The following is a 21897-nucleotide window of genomic DNA, read 5'->3' as shown; positions in this document are numbered from 1 at the left end:
GAACATAATAAACGCTTTAAAATAAGTGAAACCACTAAGAACTTAGCCAGTTAGGTAGAAAACGGACACTTAGAAAATCGATTTTATTTAAAAAAAAAAAAAAAAAAAAACATCAAACGAGTAAAAAAAATTTTTTTTTATATTATGGGGGGGGGGGCTATAGTCTATTTAAAAAAAACAATTTCTCCTTCAAGAACGATCATAAAATGTGTTTTCAATCGATATTTATTCAATAAGGGACCAGTTTTCCTACCTAGCGAAAGGGGACGAGTTTTCCCGAGACGAGTTTTCCGGAGACGAGTTTTCCCGAGACGAGTTTTCCCGAGACGAGTTTTCCCGAGACGAGTTTTCCCGAGACGAGTTTTCCCGGGACGAGTTTTCCGGGCACTAATGACGGTAAAGAAAGTACCGAAAAGTCTATATAATGTGCGTACCAGCGTACACCACAGTGTGGCACCAGTCATGGAACGAAGATTAAATATTCAAAAAAAAAAAAAAAAAAAAACGTAATTTAACAATGAAATTTTACGACTAAACGAGTCGTAGTATTTTCGTCGGCCACGATGAAATCCGATGAAATAAATAAGAGAGAGACAACTCGTTTTGAAGTGTCGAGATCAATATCAGTCTTATGTTTAATACAGTTTAGTAGTAAAATCTCTAAAAATCGTAAATTTGGATTTTCTAGTTTAAAAAAGAAATAATTTATCTAATTCTTGGAATATGACATTTTCATTCCGTGACGAGACGAGTACGTACGTCGTACATCATGAAGATTTTTCTGTATTTTTTTTTTTTTTTTTATAACTGTAATTTTGAATAAACACCGCAATTGTTATTTAATAAAACCTATAGCGAAGGTTCGAAATAGAGCTAACTTCATTTGTAGCAGAAAAACAATGCTACTCGCAAAACTCTCTCGATCAAGGCCCAGTTTTTCGGATTATGAACTATTTTTGCCAATAAATAATCTGCTTTACGTAAATCTAATTAAATAATTAAAAAAAATATATATATATCCGGAGATTCTCGGAATCGTAGTTACTTTTTTGTACGTCGCTAAAAAAAATAAAAAAAATAAATAAATAAAAAATCAAGAAATAACTGAATTACGATTTTTTGTACACAAAACCCGTATTCTTTCGACCGCGCCACTATTGTAAAATTGAGCTCAATTCTATGCAACGCTTCTAAGAGAATTACACGGAAAACGCAATACAACTGTCATGGCAGCGACTTTTTTTCTTTTTTTTTAAGATTCATTGTGTATCTTTCAGTGAAATGAGAAATATATAGAATAAAATGCGTGGAAATAATGAGGTGTGGTGAGGAGGAGGCTCTGAAAGAAATCGTTTTTATTTATATATATATATATATATATATATATATATATATATATATATATATATATATATATATATATATATATATATATATATATATATATATATACACGCACACACGATACTGAGCAGGGAAAAGAATGAGGAAGGGTGAGAGGAAAGAAAAGGGTAGCGTGCGATGGATAGCAAGGTAACCATAGAAACCGAACAATTGACAATAATCAGTAAAATGTCATCGGTCGATGATAAGGAAGTGTTTTCTCTCCCCGACTTGGAAAAAAAAAAATGAAATGTTTAAAGAGAAAGAAAGGGGAAAAAGAGAGGTAAAAAAGAAAGAAAGAAAGAAAGAAAGAAACGGCACACAGGGTTGAGTTGACAAGGGAGGAGAGGGGAGCAGATAACCTCATCAAATACGACAAGCATTCCTCACCACACACACAAAAGTGCACAGTGATTTTATTTACTCCAATTTTCTAGCAGGAAAACTCGGCGTTGCTCTGCTCCGGTTTAAATGAGGAATTCCCTTAAAAACCATATTATTATTAAGTTAGAATAGCTAGATAGAATCGACGGATCGATTTTTTGCAATATGCTGTTTTAAGCAAAAGCAACAGTACTTACCTAATTGCCATGTCGAAAATAGTAACATATCCAAAAAGTACGAAAATTCACCGAGTATAACAACTGCTACTGTGTTGTTAGTAAAAAATAAAAAAATTAAAATGGTATATAGTTATCGGCTAAAACAAGCCTTATTAAAATGGCAAAAAGAGAGATAAGTATGTCCCCTGTATTCGCAATCTTCAAGATGGTCACATCTAGAGAAAATGCAATTTCCCTCCAATTTTCTGTAAAAGTTACTTTCAACTATAAATAATTTTCTACTCGATGTATTTTCGTAATTTTTGGATATATTACTATTTTCGACATGACTAGTAAGTACTGTTGTTTTTGCTTAAAACCACATATTTAAAAAAAAAAATCGATCTCGCTACTATCTTAACAAGTACCATTATTATTTTAAATTTTATAAGGTTTAATTTTGAGGTTTGGACCCGAATGTGCCTATTTACTATGCCTCCCCACGGAACAGAGTTAGACACCAGGGTCGTTTTTTAACGTGGAAAAAAGGTACAAAAATAAAAATTGTCTCAGTCGTGAAGGATTTCTCCTCCGCCGAAAGAGAACAAGAAATGGAAGTGCAGCATCTGAAGAACAGATGGTATTTATTTGCTCCCCCACCGAGCAAATTAGGCGCAAGGCCGATTTTTAATGTGAGGAGTGAAGAGGAAATGGGGACCAACTCCCCGGGGAGTAGGTGAGCTGGATAGTGACAATTGGTATGAAGGGTTGCCCCTACATTGACCAAGGTCTTATATGTGGGGTCGCCCCCACATATGGTCTTTGCTTGCAGTATCTGCCGGAACAGATACTACACTTTGAGATATTAAATCTTTTATTCATGTTAAAAATACAGTCAAAATCAACGATGAACAAAAAACTTAGGCACATGGCCAACTCAAAAGGGGGGATTGTGGGGGTCGTTGGTCATCCTTGTCACTCCAGGACTAAACGAAGTCAAAAGTTTCTCCCAGCTAGTATCTTCTTTCACCATAATACCGCATTCACCCTTTCATATTTGGGGACGTCCTACTTAACTCCCAATTTTTTAAAACATTTTTTATTGACGTGTAAAAACAAAAAAGATAACAATAAAATGGTACAATAATTCATTTGTGTCGAGGGCGGGGGAAGAAAAAACAAAAGGTGATTAGTAGGACCCTCCCAACCCCGTCTAGTTGATAGACTGCCCGTTCCACTAGGTTTGTAAAAGGAACCTCGCTTCTGCGGGTCAGTCTCTAGGTGGGGATGCCCTCTAGATGGGGGTGAATGGAGAAAAGAAATTTTTTTGGGTAAGGGATGGAGGTTAGTTTGTATTTCTTTTTCTCCAAGATGGGTAAAATTTAGAGGAAGGGGTGAAAACAAAAATTGCAGGTAAGAGGGGATGGGGATCTTGGAGGCTTCCTAATCGGGGAGGGATGGACCACACACTCAGCTAGCTGAGAGGCTACTTGTTTAATTTTACTTTACAGAACTGCGCGTTCCACACCTAGGCGGGGAACACGTATTCAAATCTGGCTCCTCTTCGTACACACAGACTTGCCACATGTATCCATCTTCTGTCAAATGCCGTGCGATGCAGCCTTCTTCTATCACATCTGATCTTCACCCGTAGTTGGTGTTTAAAGAAAGCGATCAGATCTTGATCAGAAAAAGACAACACCCCCCGGCAACCTTGCAGACGCGACGTCCAAATCACCATTCTCGCCACGGCCAGGATCGTAACGTAGACCATTTCTCTTTCCCGGTCCCACGGCGGCCTCACGTTGTCCACAACATTGGATACAGTAATTGGGCGAGGATGCTCAGGATCGATGCGAGCCGTCACTCCGCTGACATACGACCAGTACTGACGGAGTTTGCGGCAATCGAAGAAAGCGTGATCCGTAGTTTCTACGGCCGTTGTCCCACAACGGGGACAATCAGGCGACTCCACTTTGATCTTGGCCAAAAGGCCAACCAAACGCTGACCGAGTGTATTAAAATAACTTTTGGAATAAAACCTCGGTGTTCCTTGAGAAGATATGAAAACTCCTCTACACTTTTGCTCCAATCTCAGCCCCATATTACCATATTTTTTTTTTTATGGAAATCACTCCAGACAAGGCGTAAAGCAACCTGAACTAACACAAACGAAAGATAATTATCACAATGACAAGAGATGGCTGTTGACCTTAGTCTTTAACCAACCAAGGTTGTAGTTAGAAGGAAAACAGTGAGCAGGAAAAAAGTTCCACAACCTTGCAGTTCTTGGAAAGAAGCTAGTAGAATAGGAAGCTGCATTACAATGACGGATCAAAACAGTAAATTGATGAAGACCACTAGATTAAAGAGTCAAACGAGCTGGGACAAAAGAAGCAGAGGATAGATAAGACAATTTTGAGGAACATGTGCTATAATATTTATAAAACAGACTGAGACTAGCAACATTATGTCTACGATAAAGATCGCAGAGAAGAAAAAGGTGGGGAGCCAATCATATTACAGATACATTTCTGTACCTTATGGTTGGGTCACCGGCGACTAAACTGTTCCCCCACCAGACTTGTTTGGTGAGGAGGGTGGCTAGTCTTCCTGAAGAATTAAAAAGATCTTCCAAAGGGCGAATGAACCCTTTTTCAGGTGTTAACGAGCATCTCTCCCCCCTCTCTGGCTTTCTTACTCTTTCTGTTTTCTCTCTCTGTGTCTCTATAAGAGAATAGAGAGGGAGAGAGAGAGAGAGAGAGAGGTGAGTAAACGTGGAGGTAGACACGTTTACCAGAACCAAAGGTCAGCTAACCAAATTATGTATGTGTGACGTGGTTGGCTAGATCTGTGAGATTTGATTTGAGCTTTGAAGAAGACGGACGTTTTTTCGTAGTCCCCCCTCTTAACTGGGGAGGGGGGAGACGAACGCTGACGTGTGTGAAGAAGAGCCCACACAAGAGATTTCACTTTACACCTGCTGCAGGACCTCTGGGAAAAGTGAAATAAAATCTATAAAAAACATTCATCGTCTTGGAGTGATAAATCTTCGTCAAACAGGTATCAAGTCTCCCTCCAGGATGAGAAATTTCCAGATAGTTCAGCAGCGAGAAGAAACAGAGGTAGGTTCAGAAATTACATGTCACACACACGATTCCCTTTATGATAATCAAACACACAACCATTTATATTAGAGACAATCACACGGAATCTTTGATGTTATATAGTGTATACACCCAAACGCAAAAAGTGCCCCTAAATGAAGAACTCTATATAATATATTCAAATGTAACGAAAGCTCAATTTGGTACCCCTCAGGATAACCTCGATGATACCGATATATAACACATATTCGATTTGGTGCCGTGACCAGGATGATAACCCTAGTGAGAACTCGATGATAAGAATATATAACATATTCGATTTGGTGCTCGTCGACCAGTCGCATCACCGATGCGATAATCGAACCTGTGTTTAAGAAAATACAACGTGGAAGCATGGAGATGTAGTGTCAAGAAAAAAGAAATAGACTAAAAAAAAAAAAGAAAAAAAAGGACAAGAAAAACAATAAAATGTATGGAAAAAAAAGAAAGAACAGTAAAAAAAAAAAAAAATACAAATCAACACACACACAACGTAGGGTCCATTAAAACACTAGGCGAATTAGAAAAATAATTAAGAAAAAAAAAAGAAAAAGAAAAGAAAAGCAATACACACGTACAACTTTTTCACGAAGAAAGAAAAGGAAGACATACAGACACACAGATGTAAAACTTTATATATAGAAAATAGTTAAAAAAAAAAAATGTTTATCGTATTGGGAATTAGCTCGTTATGAACGAAGAAAAATATCACTTAATGTCAAAAATTAGAAGGGAAAATCAAAGAATGACCTTATTTTGTAAATTTTTAACAACAGTCAGTGAGAAAACCAAAAAAAAAAAAAAAAAAAAGAAATAGAAGATATGACTGTAACGAGCCTTTACCACAAAGATAAACATGTCAATGTTGTTATGAATATTTTGTGTCATTTTTAAACTGTGAACTAAGCGTAACTTTTAATGAAAAACAATATGTACTGTTGATGAAAAGACAATGGTCATGTCCTGTAAAATGATTTTTTTTCTTTTTCGCTGATTGTGCGAATTTTTTTCGTAGGAATTTTTTTTTTTTTTTTTTTTTGCTGACGTGGACAAAATTTTGTTATTTGGAATTTTGTTGTTAGTGAAATGGGACTTTGTGATTGCTTATAGGATATTTTTGTATTTTTTAATTTATTATTTTTATGTAATTGATGTGTTGTCAAACGGTATTGGCAGAATTTTCTTGTTCTTTGACATGTATTTTTTTTCGCAGAATGGTGAGGTGAAATCTTTGCTTGTGGGGTCTATTGAAAGAATGATTAATAAAAGAAAGAACATGCTGTTAATTAATAATCATAACAGTAATAATAAAATAGGGAAAAAGAGAAAGAAGATTTAAACAGTGTAATAAATAATAATAATAAAAAAAAAAGTTTTGGAAGAGTCAAAGGTTCAGTCGGTATTAATTTCAATTTTCGAAAAGTAGAATAAATGTTCTATTCGACATGAGTGACGTTTTGACCACATAAGTAAGGGGGAAAAAAAGGGATAAATATAGGGTTAAATAAACTATATGAAGAAATGAAAGAATAAAAGTGGGGCGTGAATGGAATTTAATTTCTGTGGCAAGCATGTTAGAATTTTGGAGAGGTGTTGAATTACATGGGTAGTTATTAATTTCATTATTCTCGGGAAATGATTCGAATTTTATTTTTTTTATCGTGATTTCTGTTGATTTCGAGTAGAATCAACATGGAGCAAGTTTGAGTACTTCATGTGTGGAAATCCGATGTTTTCCGTGAAGCTATGTGTCTTCAAGGCAGGTTGCGCTGACCGACTTTGGAAAAAAAGAAAGTTTTTTCTGACATAGCAGTAAACGGAATGTATTTTGTCCAGCGTAAGCGGATCTAGTTGTAATCAACTTCAGAGAGCAAATGAAATGCCCTCTGACATGGCATAAGGGGCAGAGGGGGTGCAATGGCTGACGTGGCCATTATGTTACGAATCGCTCAAGAGAAGATGAATGAAATATGTATGCAAGTACTTAGGAAAATAGAAGGCTACCCACCATATGAAATGTTAAAAGGTTTTTTGTTTCCCACAAAATACTAGTAATAAGAGTAGGCTTATGATGAATAGGATAAGGCTTGGAATGGAAAAATTTTTTAAAGTGTAAAAAAAAAAAAAAAAAAAAACCATGCTGGGTGAATTTAATTGGCATTATTAAATTAAATTATTTTGGAATAAATTTGGTTGGTTTAGTTATATTTTAGGGACGTTTAGCGCGTAGTTGCATTTTTTTCATGAGAATTACAAGGCGATTAGGCTGTAGAAAGCAGTTTTTTCTGTTGTTTTATTTTTTTTTATAAGCCACGGTATTGTCACAAATTAGAAAATTTGGCAGGGGAAATACTATTTTAGAGTAATGAGTACCCTGTTAAAACAATACTAGTGGTTCCAGTGAGTTGGAAGATGCCACGTAGGCCCAAGCAACGGCAATAAGTCTTGTCCAACAAAAGTCTGGCGTGCGAGGTCGCGATAATTCCTCAGGGTACGGAGCGACTGGACAGTCGGTACCAAGCCTAATCACGGGGAGATAGAAGAAAGGGAAAGATGCAGATTACGTAAGGGACAAGATAGAGCCTTATTATTTTTTTTATTTTTTTAGAGGAATGTGTGAGGGATATCTGGGTTGGAATCTTGGGACTTGCTGGGAATGCGGAAAAATCACAAAGGGAAAGCTACTTAGTTAGAAATCGATGCGCAAGTAAGCTTTGGCGCATTAGTTAGGGAGTGATGATTCCGTATCTTGTCGGGTTCCAGGAACTCAAACAGGCTCCGAGTGAATCAGTGTGAAGGCGTATCTTGGCTTAGACCAACCAAGGAAGTTAGTAGAAGAGCTTTGTGAAGTCCCGAAGTAGTAGATAGAATAGAACAAAGCTCCAGTAATAGGACCACTCAGAGAAAGACGTCAGGGCATTACAGTAAAGGAAAAAAAAACTGGAACTTAGGCCTATGCTGAAAGTCGAGAACGCGAGTGGGATGGTTGGGTCGGTAGAGCATCAGACTTTTAATCTGAGGGTCTGGGGTTCGAGTCCCCATGCGATAAAGCTACCACCAACATGGAGCATCCGACGTTCTGGTCGTAATTGCGATATGCTGGCCCCATTTCGAAAAAGTGATCGAAAATGGAGTCTCCATTTGTTTGGCCAAGTGGTCCAAATAAAGAGCAGAGTCAGTGGAAAATATCCAACAATGCGACCGCCTAGACAAGATGTATATCTGCAAAGCTGTATCTTTGTCTAACTTGGAAGCAAGTTAATGTCGAGGAGAGACTTTCGAGAAGCAGCAGAAGGGTTGATAGTGTTGTAGAAGAGTACTGGTGCCTGATCTTTCTTGGAAAAGGGGTGAGTCCGGAAAGTAAAAAAAAAAATAAAGATGTACTTCGGACATAATTATTTTTTTTAGTTAGTTAGTTATTAAAAATGTATGGCTTGCCATACATTTTGATAAAAAAGGGGTGGAGGAATGTTAACGAGCATCTCTCCCCCCTCTCTGGCTTTCTTACTCTTTCTGTTTTCTCTCTCTGTGTCTCTATAAGAGAATAGAGAGGGAGAGAGAGAGAGACAGACAGAGAGAGAGAGAGAGAGGTGAGTAAACGTGGAGGTAGACACGTTTACCAGAACCAAAGGTCAGCTGACCAAATTATGTATGTGTGACGTGGTTGGCTAGATCTGTGAGATTTGATTTGAGCTTTGAAGAAGACGGACGTTTTTTCGTAGTCCCCCCTCTTAACTGGGGAGGGGGGAGACGAACGCTGACGTGTGTGAAGAAGAGCCCACACAAGAGATTTCACTTTACACCTGCTGCAGGACCTCTGGGAAAAGTGAAATAAAATCTATAAAAAACATTCATCGTCTTGGAGTGATAAATCTTCGTCAAACAGGTATCAAGTCTCCCTCCAGGATGAGAAATTTCCAGATAGTTCAGCAGCGAGAAGAAACAGAGGTAGGTTCAGAAATTACATGTCACACACACGATTCCCTTTATGATAATCAAACACACAACCATTTATATTAGAGACAATCACACGGAATCTTTGATGTTATATAGTGTATACACCCAAACGTAAAAAGTGCCCCTAAATGAAGAACTCTATATAACATATTCAAATGTAACGAAAGCTCAATTTGGTACCCCTCAGGATAACCTCGATGATACCGATATGTAACACAGGGTCAACGGCCAACTAGCACCGTGTGTGTTTGTGTGTATGTATGTGTGTGTTGGAGTGGAGAGGGCTCCCGTAAGCCCTGGTGAAGGCAACTTTTCTAGGAGAAGCAAATCTCTGATTTAAAAAAACCATAAAGCAGAAGACCATTACCCGCATTAAGCTGGTCTGCAGTTTAACTTGTTGCTGGCTATCTTGCTCTTGCTTGTTGCTGGATCTCAACATTTTGAACCGAGAGAGAGACTTAGCTATTGTACAAAGCTAAGACTGTAACATCATCCGTGTATAGATACTCCCTCGGGCATTTGTCTATAAAAATGGTCCTGTGACGATAGAAAAGTTGTGACATGTGGAGGCTTGAAATGCTGGAAGCATGTAATAATTGATCTCAATGACCGTCTTCAGTGTCATGCCTGCTTGAGTGTGTGAATTCACCGGTAGGACTAAAAAAAATGGCTCATGGACTTTAAGTGACTGAGGGAGTGGCACTCATCTGACAAGACGTTGCAATCATCAATATCATGCATGTCTGCCTAAAACTTTCGACACAGGCGACGGATATTCAAAAGATCGGTATCGTTTAGAACCCTTTGGATGATAAATATAAAAAAATTAGCTAAAAACATTAATTCCTTCACCTCCCAACTGGGCACTTTTCTACAAGGAGAGGTTGCTTTTTTCGCCAATATTTTCAATAGTCATTCCCTCTTTTCGACTGACTAGCCTTAATTTAAACCTACGTCACTTCCGGTTTGGCAATGGACGCAACGGCGAAGACATCACGTTTTTTTTCCATGTTCTTTTCCTCCTTCGCGGTACGGGTTCGAGCCTGCCTACCTATGACCACTTTTTTTTTTTTGCTTAATACATACCTCCAAACACCCGGGCAACGCCAGGAACCCAGGCTAGTTCTAAATATGACAACAATACTTGATACATGGTCTGATAGTAGATTTGTGGAGATAGAGAATAGACTCGGGTGTGAGAAAGTGTTTAGAATGAAAGAAAACCCATGTTACGAGAAGCAGAAGGAGCAATTGATCTTAATATATGAACTCCAAGAAAGATTTCATGAGAAAGAAAAACTCAAGTTTTAGAGTCGATTTCTCATTAAAACCAGAGCCATCCATTAGAATCTCAGGAAGAAAAGGGACATGCCTACGGTTAAAAGACAGGAGCCAAGTCTTAACAAATTTAACGAAATAAGCCATTTCTTACCTCAATCCATGATTGAACCCAGGCCAACTTCTTGATCAGCTGCATATGGTCTATGGTTCCCTCGCCAAACTTTCATGATAAACACACGTCTAGCTGAAAACACTATCAATAATTTCCCCTACTCTTTATTTGTGCCTAAACCTAAACATAGATTCCATGAACAAAGCTTCTTTTTTAGAACTGTACGCTTATGGAACTCTTTTCTGTTTGCCTGCTTTCTAGCTGACTATAATTTGATTGTTTTCAAGTCCAATGTAAACAAGTTCTTGATGAACCGTCCCCCTATGTAATCCAATTTTCAAAATTTACACTACTTACGCTTACTACGCTATAATCCCATTGATTACTGTACACTTATTAACCCTTATCAAGGCCCGGAAGCCACTCGAGGATAAGTAGTGACTCCTATGTAAAAAATAAATAAATAAATAAATAAAAATTCTCAGAGGGAAATGGGTGACAAGCAACACCAGAATAAAGTGGTATCATCAACATAGATGTTAATTTTCTGAATAATATTCTCTGGAAAGGGCAGAAACAGTATTGGGCATAAAATAAAACCTTGTGGAACACCAGCATTGATATGATTGGTTGGTTGTTTTTGTTTTACGGCATATCAACCTTTTTCAGGTTATTTAATGCCGAATTTAGTTATTTTGAGGAACGATCTTTAATGGAGTTTTTTAAGCCAGATTCTATTTAACCCATAGTTGGGACCCTAACAGGTACTACCACTCCGGGTCAGAGTGGACCTGGGAGCAATGGCAATTAAAGGGTGGCTCCACACTCCCCAAAGCCCGCAAGGTGGGGCCTCACCATCGGATATAGTTTTAGGTCATATCCAGGACCAGCATTGATAGGGGAAAAAAAATGCAGAGACAGCATCCAGAGTTACTCATAAGCGCTGATCAGAAGGAAAAGACCTAATAATCTTCAAGTTATAAATTACATAATGTCAACTTATTCAGTATGGAAGAATTTGTGAAAGTAAGATATGAACATAAAATCAAGTAAAGGAAAAATATAAAACACGTATGGAGTTAATGAATGCATTGCCACCAAAACCAGAGTCAGTACAATGATTCAAGCAAATTAACTTCAGCTGGGGAATATTTTCCCTCAGCATAAAAAAAAAAAAAAAAAATCAACATTTCTAAAATGGCCTCTTGCATGTTGATTGCAGTGTATTGCTGGTCCTTTACAGTTTTAGGGGGTCTGCCCTCCCAGGATTTGCCTTCTCTCTTGGAGGAAGTTAGTTTATTGCTAATTGCCCAAGCCACCCCTAGCGGGAAATGCTAACGGGGCTGCCTAGACATCTTTTGCAAGCCAGAGTGCTGCACCTCCTCTGGAGCACTAATTCTTTAATCCCACTGTAGGAGGGAGATAAATTACTTAAAACTTACACTCATACGGACACTCTCACTAGCATGCACACTCATACAGACACAAACTCCTGCAAATATATAGATAGATAACAAATCGCCAGATCACCTAAGTTAAGTAACGTTGAGCATAGCCAGTACCAGATGGGTGACCATTTGGGAAGGCGAGGCACTGTATGTACCGCAAGGTAAAATACCAGGTTGAGAAACTGGCGCAGTCTATCTTTCAAGGGTAGATGGGACTCTCTTAAGCCGTGGTAGGCACCCCATCTAGTGATGGCGTCATGATAAAAAATACCCTTGATAGGCCTGGTGAAGCATCAAGCATTCAGCTACCAACAAGATTAGAATTACACTACAAACTTGAGTTCAATCTCGACTACGGCCGTGCTGGATGGATGGAACAGATCTTCCACACCCCAAGTTCCTCATGATTAATTGTCTACAGTTCCCACATTAACATCAAACTCTGCACTTATGTTTTCGGTGTTTTTATTTAATGTAATGTTTATTCAGCTCCAAAAACATACAGTGTTTACCGATGTATTGGAAAATTCAAGATGGCACCTGACTCTCTCTTTAACACGGTAAGTTTGGGAAAAGGTGCTATAAATATAAAACTAGACAAAATACTCTTAGAAACTTGCTCAATATATGTTACCGTGACATAGGTTGACATATATTCGGTGTTTTTTTAATAATATTTTGTCTAGTTTATTATTTATAACACCTTTTCCCAAACTTACCGTGTTAAAGAGAAAGTCGGGCGCCATTTTGAATCTTCCAATACATCGGTAAACACTGTATGTTTTTCGAGCTGAATAAACATGTTACATTGAATAAAAACACGAAAAATATATCCAGTTAGGTAGAAAAGTAACTTATCTTGCCTTTGATAACATTTATTTGTTATATATTTGTTTTTTTGACAACTTTTTCGAATCTATGTGTACAGTAATACAAACCCGAATTTTATTATCTAAGTCAATTTTTAAACATTGTAATTTCGCATACCCATCTCAGTAGCGGAATAGCGTAACGGTAAGCGCTGGCTGACTGTCGCCTTGCTTAACCGCACTCACTGGTGAGCTGTGAAAAACAATACTGTATGTGGATGATATATACGTAAGTACATAGGTTTAATAAAATATGCTGAGAAACATTTTATATATATATATTTCTTATTCGGAAAAGAAACACAAATAAAGATGAAAGTCCTTAATCCGCAGAGTTTCGAAGAAATACTTTCCTCGTCGTCAGAGGAGAGGAGTTAGCAAAATTAATAAAGAAATTTTGCCTGTAAAGTATTTAAAGAAACTAAATATGAAAAGGATCACACTAGCGTGAAAGTGAACTATAGAACAATGAAATAGATGGAGTGGGGTAAAAAGAAAAAACGTTTCACGTGAGAAGAAGAGGGTGTTCCCATGGTTGTTGAGTCCAAAATCCAGTGAATCCAAGATAGTGAAAGTAAAATATCCCAGTTTGGACTACAACAAATTTGGATATTCAAGAGGCTACCTAAGGAAATCGTAACTCAAGTTTATAATTTTCTAGGTTATAATTTTAACTTAGCTAGCCCCTTTCTCGACTTGTTAATAAAGATGGCGACTATATTTTACGATCTTGTTTGCATAAATTTTGTACAATAAAACTTAGTTTCTTTTTTTTGTTTTTTTGGCATTTCACGCTGTTGTCTCAGTGACACTCATTAATCCTTATCTTCGAATGGCTTTCGGGCCTTGATAAGTGATGATATATATATATGATTGCCAAAACTAATTTGACGAATTAATTTCCGTCATGGAGATTGTAATTATCCATATTCCATTTACTTGTCTCCTAATGAGGGCAGAGTTAGACACAAGGTCAAGTTTATTACGCAAGGGAAATCCAGCTCTTCAAAAAGAGGGGGTGCTCTGAATTAAGACAAAAATTAAAATTGCCTCAGTCTAGAAGAATTTCTCTTTCACTAACAGATGACAAAAGATTAAGAAGTATCAGATCAGATATTACTTTGTTTATAACAACAACAAAAAGAAAAAATTCTAGCCAAGACAAAATATGGTTTATTAAAATATATTAACAAAAACTATTAAAATTATTGCAAATATCAAATTAAAATAAAATAAACGAGGATTCTGATGATATCGCGTTGTCCGTTGTGATGCGTTGCACGCAGCAACGGATTATGGATTCCTGTTAAAAGGGATTGGAAAATGCTAGGAATGTGCGCAATGTGGAAACCTCGGAATATTTTTATTTTGAGTGGGGGTGAGGCGTCTTGCGATGGGGGGGGGCAACAGATTGAATATTGAATGCTTCTAAAATAGACCCGAAGAAATAAAAAGAAGCTATATTACAGTAAAAATGAAAATAAAATAAAGAGTAACCTCATTAATTTTTGATGATAAAAATCGTTATTATTTATGTAAATTTTAACAAATAACTTTATCGCCATCAAGACAAATTGTAACAACTTATTTTGTGGGTGTGTGTTTTCTGAAAAGTAAATGAATTAATTATTATTATGATAATAACACCCATTTTTTAGTGCCGGCATCGGCTAACACCACACCACACCAAACAGTCGAAGTGTCAAGGAGGAGGGAAGGACTTAGAAGCAAAGGCACTGGCCAGACCTCCAGTCTCCACTGAATGAGTGAAAAAGGGACTGGGATAGCCGCCTTCAAGACCAATGTAAACAAATTCTTTCTGAGCCGTCCCCTTAAATAATGAAGTTATACTCAATTTCCTTCAACTAACGATTACTACGCTGTTGTCCCGGTTAATAATATCTCGACGGCCTCGACTATACACTCTTTAACCCCCCCATCCTCGAGTGGCCTTCACGCCTTGATAAGTGGTGCCGTGACTCCTGACTTATTGCCTCCCGAATTCCAGTGAAGAATATTACCAGCGAGAAGTAAATAGTAAACGAAACGACTGTTACAATAACGCAAATCCGTTTGCAAATGTTATCGAAAGAGGTGAAGGAAGAATACTGGTGGAGTGAGTGGTGGAGTGTGGACTTGTTGTCACTCACTCAGACTTCAAAGAATATCAACGGTTGCTGTCATTAAGCAATCTCTGATGATGACGTGTGTGAGAACTCATTTTCTGAAAGAAACATTGCTGTTATTAATTTTTAACAAGCAGTCTTGTTTCAAAGGTTATCACCTTCCGCCCTACGCGCCAGAGCAGAACTCAACAGACGCACGTGTTTGTCGAGAGAAAAAAAAAACGAATTCGTTTTGCAAAGAGATTAAAAATAAAGCATCACAAAGAAACTGGCCGAGAGAAAAAGAATCCAATTATCTCCGTCTCCATTTTACACACGATGTCGCGGCATTTCTCAATGGCTGCAGTTTGAACAAAAACGCAAGTGCCAAATCAAATTATTTTACATTAATTAAAAAATTTGGGGGGGGGGGGGTATTTAAAAAAATTTTTTTTTTTTTACGAGAATACCCAGCGTAGTATAAATAGCCCCAACCTCCCCATGTTAAGAACGGATTTCGGAATAAAAACCCCCAACCCCGAAAGCCGTTCTTAACATGGGGAGGGGGTGTTTACACTATGCAGCAGCAGCAGAGTACTCTTGTAAAAAGAAATATCTATTTTTTTATTGGGTTCAAAAACAGTGACACACATTTCTTTCCATCATGACAACATTCTTATTCTGTAGTTAAGTCAAAGTGAGCGCATTCTTTGAAAATCGATTTTAAAAGCAATTAAAAATAACTATCATTACTGTTGATTTCACTGTATTATTTTTTTTATTATTTTAATTTTATTTTTTTAAAGAAAAAATATGATTTTATGAAATCGTACATCAATTCCATCCGATAAATATCGAACAAAAATATCTCAATCATAAGTATTTATCCAGGGGAGGGGATGGCGGAGGAATGGCAGGGGAGCCGCAAAACAAATCCAAATCTGCCCCTCCCCCACCCTCAATAATAAAATTTCGAAAACACGTTCGCATTTATTTGCACATTTGCACCACACACATACATCATTCCAGTTACTATAGGAGCAACTGGACTCATGAAAAACAAATTTTTTAAACTACCTGGCAAAGATATCCGATGAAGGTGAACTAAGTGCAAGCAAGGCCCAAGGGAGATTCAAACAATTGCACTTAAAGGGATGGTCAGAATCTTTAAAAGATCTCTCGGTTGGAATATCTGAGCGGATGAATGTTTCATCCGGTAGGATGCTCTTTCTTCAGCTTGACCAAACTGATAAGAAAATTCGGCGGACCTGAAGGAGAATCACCCCTACCCAAGAACGGCTTTCGCAATAAACACCCCACCCTACTCATGTTAAAGACGGCTTTCGGTTATTTGTAATTTTTTCAGTGGATTATTATTGATTAGACACTAATATATAAGGCGACGCGATTCTCGTTGTTCAGGTCCGCCGAAAATTAAAAAAAGGGGAAAAATCAAACCTTATTACGTATTAAAAGAAACGAGTTGGATAAAACTAGAATTGTCTACGCGTGTCTGAATTTTTTTTTTTTTTTTTTTTCACATTCTGCCATGAATCGATAGTTTAATGAAATCAAATGCAACGGCGTAGAAGAAAACACAATTAAAAGAAAATTTAATTACAAATTTAAATCCATTATAATGCATTTCGTTTTTTGTTGCCAAGTCAGCCATTTTAATCTTGTTAATATTTGAAAAGGAAAAAGAATGAATTACTTTATGACTCTTCGAAATTTGAAAAGGATTTGGAAGTATTTAAACTATCGAATAGAACGTCATTTAAACTGGCATTAAAATTCTGGTACTTCAAGAATTTGAACGAACTTGTTTTTGGTAATTTTTTATTTATTTTTTTTTGCTTGTTTTTTTTTTTTATTAGTATTTATTTTAATTTTTAACCTTAAACTAATCCTAGCCTAAGTTTTAAATTTACTTCGGCAAAACTTCTTAGTCGGGTTCAAATTCTGTAGAAGCACCCCAAAAAATTGAAAATTTGAGAAGCTGTTAATATCCAATAATTTTATAACTTGTGAGATTAAAACATTAACTAGACACGGTCAAAACACCGAGAAAAAACATTTTTTTAGTTTTTTTTAACTAATTACAATCTATTAAAATCAAATAATTATTAACAAAGTTACTTAGTTTATTGTTTTACAATTAGGTTCAATTAATAATTTAATGAACAAACGAGATGATATAATTAACATTAAAAATCACACTACACCGTTTGGTTTACCAAATCATTTTTAAATAATGACTTAATTGGTTTTAAGTGTAGCAAATATAAAAATAAAAAAAAATGTTTATTTTATCCGTGCGTTTTCTTAAAATCAATTCTAGTCTAAGCGCGCGTTGTTAAATGTTGCGCATTTTCAAACGAAAAAACACGTATTTGAAACTTTTAAAAAAATAAATAAATAACACGTATGAAAGGATTTTTTTTTTTCAAGGGGAGGAGGTACGATTCTAAGTTTGTTGAAAAAAAAAATCATAATATTTGACCACTTCTAACTTTAATTGGAGCTTTCAATTCCTTAAGTATTATTAACAGTTTGAAGACTTCAAACTTATTTTCTAATTTCACACGGCCACGCCGATTTCGGCGTGGCGACCATTTTTATCAGGAAGGGGGGGGGTGTAAGGGTTCGATTTTCGACGATTAGGCTTAGAATTAAAGTAATGTAAATTAATGTAAGTAGTCTACATCTTCCTTGGCCTTTTGGTCAAGATCAAAGTGTAGTATCTGTTCTTCAGATGCTGCAGTTGCTTCTTGTTCTCTTTCAGTGGAGGAGAAATCCTTCACGACTGAGACAATTTTTATTTTTGTACCTTTTCTCCACGTTAAAAAACGACCCTGGTGTCTAACTCTGTCCCGTGGGGAGGCATAGTAAATAAATAGGCTTAGAATTAAAGCTTAAAAAAAGCAAATGCTTCGACGAAGCATTTGTTTTTAAGCTTCGTCCTGTTCAATTTTAAAAGACCATCATCCCAGACATTACCTGCTTCCAGCTAGAAATTGGTTTGTTGCCAGTCACCTGAGGAGCTCCTATCGAGGAATGCCGGCATGTCAAATCATTGTACTGTAAATTTTGCACCCATCCAGTATTTCTCTTTGGATTCCTTACTATAAACAGATATGGCTTACCGGACTCTGCGTGAAGATGGGTTATAAATTCTTATAGTTTTAGGTTATTTTTGTTTTATTATTATTATTACTATCACTAAAAAGGAGTACTTATGCAGAACAGTACGCACCATATTATTTTTAAATAGGATTTTCAATTTAAATTTAATTTTCACGGTATCTTTTGTTTTTTTTGTGTATAGAATAGTTACAAAACATCCTCCCCTCCCTATGCTAAGAACGAGTTTCTAAATAATGACGTTATTATTTCAGCACGATCCGTTTCTCCATAAGTACCAGTACCACCCCAGAAAGAAAAGAAAAATAACAGTGGCAAATCAATTAACAACAAAAAATAATAATTTGTCATTGAAAACAATATTTAAATAAATTTGATATAATTTAAAAATACAATTTTCTTACCTCAGCGGTTGAGCCGTGTGCGAGGGGACGATGATAGCCGTAGTAAGTTGATACATGCTGTTCTAAATTAAGAACTAAAAGGGTTTCTCTTTTCTTTCCTCTCTTAGGAAAGAAAAGAACAGAACGGAAACGTGGTTAAAAATTCCAAAAAGATCGTTAAAATCCTTAGATGTACGTCGAATCAGATAAGTGATGAATAACAAGAGGGGAAAGATGGAGAGACAGAAAAAAAAAAATAGAAATGATGAAAGGGAAATATAGAAGGGCGCTCAACAACACTACACGACCGACAGCAACACACACGCGTACTATTCGCACGATTCAAAACACGACGACCCTACAAGTTACAACTACTAACATATCAACAATAAATAATCCTTCTCCTTGCAATGTCCTTCCTCCCTCCTCGAATGACCCGGTGAATGAGACTTCGTATTATTTTCTTCTTTTGTGTTGGGTTTCACCTACTTCCTCAGTCATGACATTTTCGATTCCCTAAAAACTTTGCGGCGATTACTTCTTTATTTTTACCCTTAAATGTCTTCCTTTTTGTCGTTGTTGTTGTTAGTTAAATATTTTTCACTTGACTGCTAGCTTAACACTACCTTTTTTGTGAGAAGTAGAGCGTCTATCATGGGCTTGATCGCATTATTGATAATAATCCTATGAAACATACACTATTTTCTTTTAATTTCTCTCTCTCTCTCTCTCTCTCTCTCTCTCTCTCTCTCTCTCTCTCTCTCTCTGTTTCTCGCTTAATCATGTTATTTACGGTTCGTCTGTAGATTAGGGATCGTTGTAAAATTCATTTTGCTTCCAGCCGAGATTCGCCTTGACAAAGGGATGACTTGACAATCTCAGCATTTTTGGGGATGAGCAAAGTGTAGTATGTGTTCTGATACAACTCTTCATCTTTTATGTCCTCGGTTACTACAGGAGAAATACTTCTAGACTGAGGCAATTATTATTCATGTCCCAATCCAGAGTGCCCCCTTTTGGGAAGTTGGATTTTCCCTGCATTAAAAACTAACCTTTTATTTAATTCTACCCTCATAGGGAGAATGGTAAATAGGGACCACACCAAACCCTTATTTGTCAGAACGAGGTATGGTTTGGCTAGAGCCTAGAAGGCTATACTTCCAGGCAATGAAAGATCTAGCTTCTCTCATAAAACAACCTCCTTCACCCACCCACTCCCCTGAATGATTCAGCCACAGACTGACCAATCAGCTGGAGGAGCGCATTGATTCATCTCTCCACTAAGGAACTATTTTAGCCTTGCAAAAATGAAAACATGATGTCTCATTCTAACATTTAAAAGCAACTTTATTGGTAATCTTTGTTAGTATGAATATAGGAGAGAAAAGGGTTGTATGGAGAAAGGATTAATCGTTGAAAGTGTTCCTGTGTGGAGACGTAGATTAAATATTAGACAGGCTTGTTGAAGGAGAGAAAGTTCAGTGGATATGTGTGGTGAAGTTGGTAGTTGGAGCGTGCGTTCATTTATGGACGTGCAGGAGACAAAAGATTAGAGAATCCTATGGTAAAAAAGAGAGTATGCGTTTGTACCGCATGTGGAGATAGCCATGTTGGCTTGTTTGTATTTATGTCATAGTCAAAACCTGAACCCGTAGGCTGGGGAAGTTCTTGTGTGTGTCTCAAGAGAGAAGTTGAGGGTGACAGGTCCTTTTCACGTGGAGTTGTCCGTCCAAGATCTGGGAAGAAAGAGAAAGTGTGCTGCCAGTTTAATCTATAAATATAAAAGCGAAAATGTATTTATGTTCGCTTTTCCTCGATGTCCACGAAAGGCTTCTTTCAAACAAGCGCTTGCTCACTTCACAACTTTTTAAAACTTTTTATATCATCTATAAATTGTAATATCTACGCATTATCCACGGAGCTCGCCTCTCTATTTAATTTTATTGACTTTCAAACCTTAATTATTCCACATTTCCCGCATCGGCACGCGTTACATTCAGTTTTCGGTATAAAAAAAGCGAACCTCGACTCTAATCACAGGCCGTCAGGCCGCTTGCCCGCGCGCCCTCCGGGGCCCGGGTGACATGATCAAAGTGTAGTATCTGTTCCGACAGATGCTGCAAGCTATGACTAGCTAGGACTAGCTATGACTAGCAAAGACCAGATGTGGGGGCAACCCCACATGCTTGACCTTTAACCAGCTCCTATTTCCCTCCTCTCGGGAGCTGGTCCCCATTTTCCCTTCCCCCTCCCTGGACTCCTCACATTAAAAATCGGCCTTGTGCCTAATTTGCTCGGTGGGGGAGCAAATAAATACAACAGGCCGTCAGGCCGCTTGCCCGCGCGCCCTCCGGGGCCCGGGTGACATGATCAAAGTGTAGTATCTGTTCCGACAGATGCTGCAAGCTATGACTAGCTAGGACTAGCTATGACTAGCAAAGACCAGATGTGGGGGCAACCCCACATGCTTGACCTTTAACCAGCTCCCATTTCCCTCCTCTCGGGAGCTGGTCCCCATTTTCCCTTCCCCTTCCCTTGACTCCTCACATTAAAAATTGGCCTTGTGCCTAATTTGCTCGGTGGGGGAGCAAATAAATACAACAGGCCGTCAGGCCGCTTGCCCGCGCGCCCTCCGGGGCCCGGGTGACATGATCAAAGTGTAGTATCTGTTCCGACAGATGCTGCAAGCTATGACTAGCTAGGACTAGCTATGACTAGCAAAGACCAGATGTGGGGGCAACCCCACATGCTTGACCATTAACCAGCTCCCATTTCCCTCCTCTCGGGAGCTGGTCCCCATTTTCCCTTCCCCCTCCCTTGACTCCTCACATTAAAAATTGGCCTTGTGCCTAATTTGCTCGGTGGGGGAGCAAATAAATACAACAGGCCGTCAGGCCGCTTGCCCGCGCGCCCTCCGGGGCCCGGGTGACATGATCAAAGTGTAGTATCTGTTCCGACAGATACTGCAAGCTATGACTAGCTAGGACTAGCTATGACTAGCAAAGACCAGATGTGGGGGCAACCCCACATGCTTGACCCTTAACCAGCTCCCATTTGCCTCCTCTCGGGAGCTGGTCCCCATTTTCCCTTCCCCCTCCCTTGACTCCTCACATTAAAAATTGGCCTTGTGCCTAATTTGCTCGGTGGGGGAGCAAATAAATACCACAGGCCCAGAGCCAGTTTGGTCAATGTCGACTTCGTCATATCAGACTCTAGCTTTTATTTCGCTCCTCCTAATAAATAGGGAGCGGATTTTTAAAAACATTTATTCAAAACTGTCCTGCACAAAATAACTGCTGAATACCTATCGCCGTCACGTCAATCAAAAACGCGCACCTGTTTTTTTTAAAACACTTTACTATTTTCCAACTGCGCGTCGTCAACGCTTCGGCTTTTTTTCACATACCCTGAAAAACATCCGGGCAACGCCGGATACCCCTCGCTAGTCTATATATATAAAAGCGAAAATGTATGTATGTATGTTTGTGTGTCTGCTAAAAACTTTTGACCGACAAAACAAAAATTTA

General features: G+C 37.9%; 1 protein-coding gene and 1 pseudogene across 1 annotated transcript in view; one reads left to right on the top strand and one right to left on the bottom strand.

The window, feature by feature from the left end:
* Positions 1–19600, bottom strand: part of LOC145252523 (tRNA wybutosine-synthesizing protein 2 homolog) — a 77222-nt gene extending 57622 nt beyond the window's left edge. The window contains exon 1 of the mRNA XM_080112070.1: positions 18392–19600. Coding sequence (XP_079968196.1) covers positions 18392–18447 — 56 coding nt within the window. The 5' untranslated portion in view covers positions 18448–19600. The remainder of the gene's footprint in view (positions 1–18391) is intronic.
* Positions 17547–17678, top strand: LOC145253069 (U2 spliceosomal RNA; annotated as a pseudogene).
* Positions 19601–21897: the final 2297 nt, after the last annotated feature.

The sequence above is a fragment of the Euprymna scolopes genome, chromosome 29, assembly GCF_053919585.1.
Source record: "Euprymna scolopes isolate OS-2025 chromosome 29, ASM5391958v1, whole genome shotgun sequence".
Classification (NCBI taxonomy): domain Eukaryota; kingdom Metazoa; phylum Mollusca; class Cephalopoda; order Sepiida; family Sepiolidae; genus Euprymna; species Euprymna scolopes.
Note: the sequence above shows the minus strand (reverse complement) of the source record. Positions and strands in the feature narration are given on the sequence as shown.